The sequence below is a fragment of the Glycine soja genome, chromosome 13, assembly GCF_004193775.1.
Source record: "Glycine soja cultivar W05 chromosome 13, ASM419377v2, whole genome shotgun sequence".
NCBI classification, from domain to species: domain Eukaryota; kingdom Viridiplantae; phylum Streptophyta; class Magnoliopsida; order Fabales; family Fabaceae; genus Glycine; species Glycine soja.
The window spans coordinates 23,494,582-23,506,916 of NC_041014.1; the positions used below are offsets into that span (position 1 = coordinate 23,494,582).

At 27.9% G+C, this 12,335-nt stretch overlaps 1 protein-coding gene across 1 annotated transcript; it reads left to right on the forward strand.

Annotated features, from left to right (window-relative positions):
- The first annotated feature begins 3,730 nt into the window (after positions 1-3,730).
- Positions 3,731-4,401, forward strand: LOC114381719 (ethylene-responsive transcription factor 1B-like). Its single transcript, XM_028340947.1, has one exon. The coding sequence runs from the start codon at positions 3,731-3,733 to the stop codon at positions 4,391-4,393; it is 663 nt and encodes a 220-aa protein (XP_028196748.1). The 3' UTR covers positions 4,394-4,401.
- Positions 4,402-12,335: the final 7,934 nt, after the last annotated feature.

Below are 12,335 nucleotides of genomic sequence, written 5' to 3' on the forward strand. Positions count from 1 at the left end.
TATAATTAACATTTTTCAGTATCATTGTTTTTGTTAGTGTTTTAAGATACCATTTCTTATTATTAAAGAAACCCTTAATTTAAAAGGTTTGTATAACTCTTTTAACAACAGATATAGTCTGAAAACACTATAAAATTGACACCGAAAACATCATTTATAATATTTTTTTTATTATCTATAGGAATCACATACGTGATCATAAATTTATTATATTTCACTATTTTATTTAATCAATTGAATTAGACATAGTCTGTTAATATTTATCATTTATAGTCTTACTCGATGACACTAAGCACACACAAGATATATATCTTTTTTCAACGCGATTTATTTCATACCCAAGTAATCATTTAAGATTAAAACACTAGATCATTTAGTTATAGAATACAAGTTATTATCACTTTAGTGGAGAGACACAAAATTACTATCACTTGTGTCCATCATTATTAGTAGTATGCAATATTTATTAAAAATAATTAAAAATGATTAATTTGATATATGAAATATTTTTATACTAATGAAAAACTTAATGAACAATTAATCCCTTTATATCCGAGGGAAACTATTCCAACAAAAACAAGATATATAATATAGTTCACAGTTGTACGTATTAATTGTTCATCCCATACAAATGGACAGAGATTTTTGTCTTCTAGTGATTAACATAATTGAACACGTACGCCATCTAAGAACACACATACACAGGTTTCTGCACATGGTACGTCGTTTGAATCTAAATTCCTTTTTCGGTCAAAACATACTGCCGTATATTCAAGCTTTAATGCGTATATAGTATTGCCAGAAATAGATTTTAAAAGTATTTTCGACAGCGTACATAAATCATTGGTTTTGGTTAAGTCTCTGTTGAATGTGGTGGTAATGGTGACAGATGTTTTTGGCATGGGTGCGTCTTTTTTTTTTTTTTTAATTCATCTATAAAAATTTCTGGGATTTAATTGGCTTCTGTATCAGGTTTTATAACATGTCTAGTTGGCTCTGATAATAAGGGGAAATTATTAGCTAGGGTTAAGGGTTAATTAATTATAAAAAAAATCGAAAAAGAAGATTAGGGTTTAAGTTCTCTTAAGAATATTTGTTTCTGCTATTGTGATTATTGGTATCATCTATTGAAATTTTAGACCTTTATTATTACTTTAAAATTTTAAAAGATAAAGTAATAATTTTCAATCTTTTTTTTGGAATTAATTTTGAATCAAATTTAAAAATTCATAGTAGACATTTAAAATTTTATTTTATTAATTTTTTAAGATCCTAAAGTCAATAATCAAATATTTAAAATTAATCGTTGCTTGCTTTATTAAAAAAAATATTGGTGATGTTAAAAGATATAAAAAAAGTGTTCTCTCGAAAGGTTCGTTCATAAATATTGTCCACTACTACTAAGAGGTTTAATTGCATGAATTAAATAAAGTGTAATATATTATACGGTCATCAAACTCGAGAATTTAAATAGATTCGTAAGAGTTTCATAAACTCGACTAGTAGATTCAACTTATAAACTCATAAGAGTTTACTTCATATAAAAATAATAACAAAATATCTATAAATAATATACTAATTAAATATTTCAACAATATAATAAAACAAACCAGTAAATCATAAAGTTCAGAATATTTAAATAACTAAATCTAGTAATAATACATTATCATTAGACAATAACTTGTAGAAGTTATAACAATGGTAGATCATTCTCATCGAGAGTTTGATGTTATTAGAGAACAAGGGTTTGATATTATTAAAAGTGAAAATTTTGTATTTGATAATAACATGCTAAATGAAGGTACGTTGAATGTTAAATAAACAGAAAACAATAAAAAATGACTTATATTTTGGTCTAATTTTTTTAACTAGTTAACTCGTTGACTTGATGGTAAACTTGAGAGTCTACCGAGTTTATCTACTAAAAAAAGAGTTTACTCATCAAGAATCAATTCGCAGAGGATAAATGAATTCATAAACTCATAAGAGTTAGCGAATTAACTTGAAAGTTTGATAACCATGATCACCACTGGACTAGTGTAATCTAATTTTTTTTTTTTTTGCATTTAGTAAATTCAGGGGAAAAGGATCGTGCCTCAATCCAAAACACAGAAACCTTCTGAACTTAAAATTTAAGCACTTACAGAGAAAAATTTACAAAGTGTAATTCAAATACTTAATTTTTGTTACGTCCAAGTCCTCCAAACAATCTAGTATGCCTTCATTTTGGCCGCTTAAAAATAAAACACATCATGTACACAAAATTATTGATAATGTGACACAAAAGAAAAAAATCAAGTGGATAATTTCTTCTATTCAACAGAATTTATTATTGGTTAAATTCATATAATAAGATCCGTCAATCTATCATATATTTCACCTTAGACGTTTTCAATAATTTATTAATAAGACCTAAAGATCAAATGACCAAAATTAACAGTATTTGAATAATATATAATGTCTTGTGGGGCCTTGAGGCAAATAAATTAAAAGAATTGCAGATATTTAAGAGTTTGTACCCCAATAGTTGAATGAGTTTAGTCATATCCACTATCAAGAAACAACCGTGGGTCTAATTGATTAAATAAAACACCTAAATTGTTGTAAACTGTTTTGATATGTATTTTTTATTATTAATATGAAGAAAAGAAAACTTTTTAAAAAGAGAAAGAGAAAAAATGTAAAATATTTTTTTTATTACTAATATGTAAGGGGAGTGTCTCTCCAAAATTTTCAAATAATAAATAAAAAAGTGACAGAATAAAAAAATTAACAAAATAGAAATAGCAGAAAATTATTGTAGGGCAGAAAAAAAAAGAAAATTTAAGGAGTTATTTAAAAGTAAAAATGTGAATACTAAATAAAAGTATTCTCGTTATCATCAGTATATATATTATAGGTGTGAAAATTGTTGTAAATGTTTAATATGCATTTTTGATTATTACATGTGAAGAAAAGAAAACTTTCGAGAAAGAAAAGGAGAAAAATATAAATTTTTTATTATTATTAATAGACAAGATGAGTGTCTTTCTAATTTTTTTTAAATAATAAATAAAAAAGTGACATTAAAAAAATTAACAAAATAGAAATAATAGAAAGTTACTAGAAGAAAAATTTAAAAGTTTAAAGAGTGATTTAAAAGGAAAAATTGTCCAATAAAATGTGAATATGAAATAGAAATATTCTCTTTATCATTAATATAATTATTATAGGTGTGAAATATATTTATTAACTCTAGTTATAATTAATTTTTGTAGAAAATCTAATTTTCCACTTCTAGTATATATACTCTTTCTCTAACCATTTTTTTCTTTCTAGAACTTAATATCTTAACACTTTGTGTCTAATTTCATTTGACTAACTTAATACTTAGTGAAAGAAGGAATGCATGAGAAATTTTCTAAATATCATAATCAAAACCCTTCAATTATGTTTCCAAAGCATACCAGTATCTAAATTAAAACCAAGATGATCGAGAAGATGATGATGAAGAAGCGAGTCAAGCGACACAAATAGTTGCCTAATATGACTGACTTCCTCTTTCTGTCAGAACCCATAAATTATTACAATGATCTCTACATTACACTATTAATTAAACAAAGCAAATAAATTAATAGTTGATCAAGAATCTGTGGTGGCAGGCTAATAAATGTATTTATATCAGTCAGTAGGGGTAAGATGAAGCAAGTGAACAGATCAACACAGCATAGTTGCCTACAACCCTGGTCACATGACTCCCCCTTTCTTCCAGAACCCAGCTGCAGATTGGAACATGTTGCAGCAGGAGCCTTCAGAAATTTTGTTCGATTCAATGTCAAGCAATAATGCTGTTCTTGACCCTATCCAAGATTCTCTTTCCTTTGATATGGTTGACTTCTCCACAACACCAACAGAAGGAAACCATAACGAGGCAAAGAAATTGGTGGTGAAATCTGAACTGCAGAATAATAAGGAAAGGTCTTACATTGGTGTGAGGAAAAGGCCTTGGGGAAAATTCGCAGCAGAGATCAGAGACACAACGAGGAACGGTGCGAGGGTTTGGCTTGGAACCTTTGACAGTGCTGAGGCTGCTGCATTAGCTTATGACCAAGCTGCATTTACCATGAGAGGTGATAATGCTGTGCTCAATTTTCCGGTGAAGACGGTGAAAGAGTCTTTGCAAGAGATTCAATATAGCTGCTGCAATGGTTCTTCTCCTGCACTTGCACTCAAGGAGAGGCACTGTATCCAAAGAAAGTTGTCATTAAAGGGTAGAAAGTGTAAAGCGAAAGAGACATCATCATCAGAGGATCCAACACCAAGTGTGTTGGTGTTCGAGGACTTGGGAGCTGACTATCTTGAGCAACTTCTAAGCATATCTGATCAAAGTGCAAGACCTAGCTACTTCAGCTAAAGCTGTATTCTCACTATTAATATTTTTTTTTGTTTCTTTTTTCATTAATTGTTGTTTATGACTTTTTTACAACATCAATTTCCAGCCAGCTAGATAGGGTGTAGGTATTGTGGTCTCTATTTAATCAGTCTTGCACAATTTTCTTCTGTGATATCTCCACTAATTTAGAAATTCTCTTAATAATATTTGATCCACTAAGAAAGAAAACGTTGTCAATGAATTCAATTCGTTGTTTTCTTACCGTAGTGAGAGTCATGTGGCTGTCAAACCAGAACTGGAGAGTAGAGAGTATGAACTTTGCTACCTTTAAAAGTGTATCAAATTGTTGACACTCCTCTCTATAGACGAATCTGAATTCTTTCTTCTAGTTTGCGCGTTGATGTGTTTCCAATAAATGCAATTTAGGGGCTGCATCAAGTATTTTCTTTTATCCTGTAGAGAGATTCATTCTAGGTGTTGCTTCACGTTCCATTTTCACACTCTTTATTTTAACCAGTATCTTCCAAAAAATTCACTGATATGCTAAAAAGGGAAAGTTTATTTCATTATTTATTACAACATATTATGGGGAAATATCTAAATTAATTCCCTCTTTGAGTTGGAGGGAATAGAGGAAGAGGAAGAAAAAAGAAAAATAGAAAGAAAAAATAATAGGTCTAATAAATGATGTAATGGACAAGAAAGAAAGAGACGAGAAAAATGAGAAGGAAGAGAATTTATAATAGTGTCAAATTAAAGAGTTTTAATTTATCAGAAAAGATAAATAGCACAAAACACTCAAAGACAAATTGCATGAATCTCAGTTGAAAAAAGTTTATTGGACAATATGAATCTATATCATCAGTTTCACTATATATATATGGTTTGTCCCCTTTCTTTACACCCCATTTATGATCAATCAAAGCACATATATGAGGATCTTACAACCACAGCAACCAGAAAAGATTTGAATATATGAGCAAGATCATAAGTATATAATAAAAAGAAATGTGCTTAAATTTATTTGAATGAATTAAGTATAACCTAGGAAGACTTCACTGCTTGAAGAAACAATCTTTTTCCAAAATGATACACAGTGATTTACAATCTCAGATAAAACTTTTAACTTTGCCTACCCTAGATGCCCTACAAAGTAAGAAATTATCTACCACTAACAATATTTCCGTCATTACATTCCCATGAACATAAAATAACAAAAGTCCAAACTTCATATGAAAACATATGAAGTGTGCACAATTAACAAAGTGAAGCTTGAGTGTCCATAATTAACAAAATCTTGATTTCATTATCTCCTGTATAAATCTTTACTAACAAAAAACAAGAGTAAAAAAAACATAACATTTTTATCATTTTTCTGAAATAAAAATGAAAAAAAATGTGTTTTCACAAACTAAATAAGCGTTCTAACTTTTTTTGTTTTTGTTTTTGTAAGCAAAAGAATATATTGTTTGAAACTAAGTTTTCAAAATAAGGTTCTGAAATAAAACTATGGGCGACAGCTGCCAAAGAACATCACATTATATATATTATTCAAGTATATATTAACAAATGTATTTAACAATAATGCAGATCAAATCATTATTGAGTATAGGGCATCTCTACTTTGAGAACCAATTAAAAGTAGTCGACCGATCTGTGTAAATATTTTACCAGAAGCAGCATTATATGAAATTATTTGTATCAAGAAAAACGAATAGATCACAAGCTTCACTTATGCATTGTACTTGTCAACAGCAATGAGTTATAAACTTGTCACCTGATATGGAAGATGTTCAAGCTAAAAGTATCTCTCTGCTTTTAGAATTTTTAGAAGAGAAGTAAAATTTTAATTTGAAGTTAAAACGATACTGATGTTAGCACACAAAACCATTCTACAATCTGCAGTCCTTGCAAGATGAAATGTATTCATTTTATTATCGTGCGCCTATAGGGAAAATAAGGATGAGGTGATAGCATTGAATACTCATATATATAGATCAAGATAATCGCATCCTATCATGATTTCCAAAATATCGATCGTCAGAAACGTACATTCTAAAAATCTTGATCACTAAAGGTAGTTAATCACAGTAGCTTGCTCATGAAAACACAGGCATATATCAAGACTTTGGAAATTATTTAAAAAATGAATATGAAAGCTTAAGACATGCATGGAGAGTGTAATAAGCTAGTTTATCCAAACGAAGTTGGTTTTTAATGTTATGGAGAAATGTATACATTAGAAAAGTTGTTGATCAGAAATCAAAATGTTCGTTCAAAGATGAAAAAAGAATTAAGTACATCTAGATTAAGCATCATATTTCTCAAATTAACAAGTAGTATTACAATACATTTTAAGGTAAGTTTTCAGCATTAATTCTAATATTTAATATAATTTATAAGTTTCTATTTCTGAATGCTGCATTTATATATAGCATTTACGTCTAATAACAATGAAGAAAATCTAACAAAGAAAGAAAAACACAAAAGATAAAATTGATTCTCATCATTATCAATTGAACACCTGATCAGCAACCAAAAACAATGCAAACTCCTCTTTCTGACAATCAAAGTACCAAAATAACAAAGGAGAGAAAAAAATCACACGTACCTGTTATCCCACACCGGTCGTATCCCTGAAATATATTCCTCTTACCAAAAAGACAGCTGAAAATTGGAGACCAACATATATTAACCTAGAAACAGTATAAATTCACAATGTTAATTTGAGTTCGATTTTGAGGGAAAAGTAAAGTACATTGTGGGGATAAGATAGGGTTTAACGGAGGCGGAGGAGGAAAGAGGCTGCTACTTTTTGTTATCATTTATTCTTTATATTATTTTATCTAATGTCACTTTTTTTTATTGTTCTATGGCCAACAGTTGTTGGGTTGCGCAGAAAAGAAGTTGAAGAATAATATGTGCAAAGAAAGGAAAGGAAATGGCACTACAATAAAAGAAGAAAAAAAAATATTACTCATTACTTTTTGTTGGACGACGATATATAAAATATGTAGTTACATAATTTCAACATCAAATAAGTAGTACTATATATAACTTAATGATAAAAAGAAAATACTATATATAACTTACCTATTTTTATCTTTTTTATTTGTAACTTTTTTCCAAAATAAAAGAGACATAAGAAATTATCTTATTTTCATTATTAATTTTTTCCCCTATATATAAAAAAGATAAGAGATACACACTTTCTATTACCAGATTGGTGCATTAGTACAGTGGGATGTATATTACCTTGATGAGAATAAAAAAAATTATGTGGTAACAAAAAACTATTTGAATACAATTTAGGCAGAACAGTTCATATAAATAAAAAATCATTTTATGGTAAAAAAAATAGAACAAATTTATACTAATATCTCTTGAAATTTTGTCAAATAATTATACAAAATATTCTTATTTTTTTTTTTTACCCTTACAATGACTCCCTTAATGGAATATACCGTGTAATGTTTTTTAAACCTTTAGGGTATGCGTAACGTGAAAAGGGGTGTAGTATACTGTTTTTTAAATAATTAGAGGAGGTTTGTGTAAAGATAAAGAAAAGTGTTTTACTTAATTTGACAAAATAAGGAAGTGTATGTATAATTTATTCAAAAAAGTATGAGTACTCATAGTTTTGTACTTCTTTCTATTTTACTCTCTGAAGAATTATTGTTTAAAATGTTTTTGCTCCTAAATATTTCCTTCTTTTAATTTATTCTTCTATTTTATTATAAAAAAACTTTATATTCACTTTTATAGTTTTTTAATCAACAACAGATAATATAAATTTAAAACAAGTTACAACGGATACCTAAACCCATATACATCCATTATAGATACCACATTACTTTCATACGCATCATAGATATTCCCCTTTATGTTCATTTCATCTGAACCGTTCCTTCAAAATTTTCCATTCTAAACAAACCAAAAACTATCCACTTTGCACTGTTAACTAATGTTTCCATCTAAGTGGACTGCACATGACATGGGTGAGAAGAAAAAGGTTCAGAAATTTTATTTGTAAACAAAATCATAATAATTTGATTAGCTGTTCGTGAGCAAAACTACATCACTAAAGTTAATATTATACGAACTTCCATTTCAAAAGTTTTTATGTATACAATTTATTGTTTGTGAGCAATTATATGGTAAGAATATGTCGTATTTCTTTTATATATTTTTCCCAATTATTTATATTCCTTTTTTCATGTTTAATATATTTTCATAAAGTTTTTGTACTAAACATAAAATTGTACGAAAAAGTTTAAAATTCCTATATTGAAACAATCATATCTGCAAGCAGAAGAAGAGACAAATAGATAGGCCATTTTAAAACAGAGCTTTTGTAATATTTATTGTTTTGTTTTTGAAAATCAGATCTGTCTTTCAAGAGTTATAAGACAATCTTTCCCGTAGGCCAAACAAATAAAGTACACTTATTTTTATTCATCATCGGTGCAATACATATGGGTCATTTAATTTGGACAAATTAACAGGTAAGACCAGTGTAAAGATAAATACTTGAAATCATACTTATTATAATTGAAAAGAAAATATCAACCAAAAATCAAGTTAAGATAATATATATATATATATATATATATATATATATATATATATATATATATATATATATATATAGTTGAAATATAAAATAATTTCCTTAAAAAACATTATAAATAAAATAAAATGTTCTTCAATTGAACTGAAACACATGTTTCTTTTAGCTAGTTTCATTTTCATAATTTAAAAAAAAACTAAAAAAATTATTTCATTGAAAATAAATATACTCATTCAAACATAGTGACATACGCTAAACTTTGAGAAATGTTTTTTTAAAAAAAAGGGAAGCAAAGAATGTGTATCATATGTTCGTCGTCAACAAATTTTAATTAACAGAAAATAAACTAATTATACAGATAATTTAGAATCTAAAATTCAATTTTAGAAATATAAAGAGTGTAGTAAAAATCATATTTTATATATTACTTATTTTCTAAAATCTAATGTTGATCTGGGTACAACTAACACCATTTTTTGTGTTGTTAAGTCAACTTATAAATTAAATCAAAAGGTTAAAAGCCCTTGGATTACTAATTAGGGAAAGGTTTATTCCAATAGCGTACGTGTTACTAAAGAATTAGAATCTATTTGATTCTTCAGAGAACTGTTCATCATCAAAAGGAAACGAAAAACGAATAATAAACCAAAGACATTCATCATTTTCATGTCACCTTGGAATACGCATTACAAAAGCTACAAATTGCTATTATATAATATATGATTAGTAATAGTATATTAGGGAGGCCTCGCTTACCTTGTGTCCGAAGAAGTTCAGCCAACAGTTTCCCTTCACAATTGGTCATTCTGCATTAAAGAGGGGAAAAAGAATCAGAAGCTTCTCAATGTTTTTAATCTGTTAATCTCTTCTGACTGGCGTATCAAACAAGTGATCGATATCAAACAGACAATAATTTTTATAATTGTGATTACAATTACTAAGTACAATTTCTTCTTTATGTTTTTTTTGTTCCCTCCAGTATCCTTTGAAAACAATACTATTTGAAGCAATGTCAAATATCAAATATGTTCTCCACCTTTCTTAATGAGATCAATTTGACCTTAATTCACCAATACAAGTTTCTTTATTTGTTTGTCTAATTAAATAAATTTATTTACAATGAAGATGTAGTTCGTACTCATTATCGATAGTAAGATTACATATATCAAAAAGCATAATAATTAAGCTCATCCATAGATTAAATTTATAGATAGAACTAAATGTATATATAAGGACATCGGTTAATTTCAATGGTTTTAAATATATTGCCTAAAGAAGAACAAAACAACATCACTACAAGGCAATGAAACTGGTTGAATAACTAATTTACAAGAGAGGATATTCTATAGGCTATCAGCTAATATAGAAGGCCCCTTTGTTTTATTTTTTAAATAAATTAAAGATGAAAATAACAAAATGATGAATCAGTTGAAGCTAGAAATTTATCTTTATCACCATATATTTCTTCCTTTGCATATTTTTTATACATGCTAGCTGACAATGAAATTTGGAGTTATAACTTCATAAAAACTTCTCCTTATAGTTGGCGATAGCCATTTGCCATTCACACATATCGTCCCTGCTTGTCTTATCTTCTAAAAAACATACAGGGTCTAATGTTTTTATTATGAATTACAAGGTTTGCTGTGAGTAAGCATTTACAATATAAAATATATAGCTAAACAGTGGCAGGCCAAACAAAGGATAATATCACCAATAACTAAACTATGCAAGCATATTACTATCTAATCAGAAGTTCCAAACTCAAGAAATAAAGTGGGAACTAGGACATGCCAGCAACCAGATATAGAAGGATTCACGAATTGCGTGTGTATGTTTGTATTAGTATATTCATTCGAATAATGTTAATAATGTAATAAATTTGTATACATTTTTTTTTATCTCTATCACATCTCCTATCTTATCATGCTTCTCTCTATTCTCCTCTTATCTCTTATTTCTTTCTCTTGTAAATTTGTTTCATAAGTTTTTCTATCTCTTGCTAAACTATTAAATAAAAAAACCACTTTAGAATTAGAAGGAGTAAATCAGACAATAAATCTATTATATATTTTTAGGCGTTATTGGATAGGGAAATGTTCAATGTTCCTTAAAAAAAAACACAAAAACTAATATCAGCTTTTCAAAAATAAATTGTAAAACTAGAAACTGAAATAGACTTCGAGTATTTTAATATACATTTTTTCTTTCTAGCTATGAGATAAAGTATATAAGAGTAATCCTTTGTTTGATAGCATTGAAATAGAAGAAAAATAGGGAGAAGGGAGAGGAAATTAGAGAGGAGATTAGAAGTCAAGGATATTTAATATAATAGAAATTAAAAAGGTATCGATCTCAAACCTTTTTATTTCCACTCTCAAATGAATGATAATTAGCTTTAAAAACTATAATCAATCTGTAGTCCTTAATTATTGATTTTTTATATCGTTTTTCATATTTTCTATCTATTACTCTTAAATCAAATACTCTTACTTTTATGTATTTCTCATATGTTTCCATTCATTTTATTTTTCTGTTCTTTATTTCCATCTATTCTATTTTTTTTCCTTCCTAACAAAATAACATAAAGGTGGAAATCAGCAAAAATGGGGAAAAAACCTTCTCAAAATAAACAAATAAAATCATGTGAATGCCATTGTAAATCAAGTTAACATAATAATTTTTAGTTAATACTGATGTCGAAGAATTTTTAATATAAACTCATTGTCCGATATTCCAATAATATGAAAGTAATAATAGATTTATTATATATATATATATATATATATATATATATATATATATATATATATATATATATATATATATATATATATATGATTTACATACTATTGTGTCTATAACATTTTTCACTACGCTCCTTTAAGTAATACGAAAAATAAATCAAATATCATATATACTATTATAAATAGTTAAATACACATCGGATACAAATGCCATCAACACTCAACAGTAATAAACAACTAGCTCTCACTCCACAATACCTAGCTATGAATTAAATGAAATTTTCATTAAAAATGAGTTAGAATGAAAATATCAGAAATACCTCTCTCCATCGATCCAATGTTTGGTCCTTCACCGTCTTTCCACGAAATCGTTTTCCCTTCAAAAACCCACAGGTATGAGAGGGGTCATCAGTAACTTTGCAACAGTGTGAAATTTGTAGCCATTGGATTAGCATAAGAATTAGACAGAAAAGAGGGGCTTCGTGTGGGTGAAACTGAAAGATAGGGTAAACACTAAACAGTCACGAGGGCCGGCTTGTGTTGTTCTACTAAAAAATTGGACTGCTTAAATGCATCAAATTTTACTAACTATGCCTACAAGCCTACAACAGAATAGTCAATGCTATTATCGGAATAATTTGTCCAT

Bases quoted from the DNA above. Each gene is read 5' to 3' on its own strand.
- LOC114381719 (XM_028340947.1), top strand. From the start codon at position 3,731: ATGACTCCCCCTTTCTTCCAGAACCCAGCTGCAGATTGGAACATGTTG.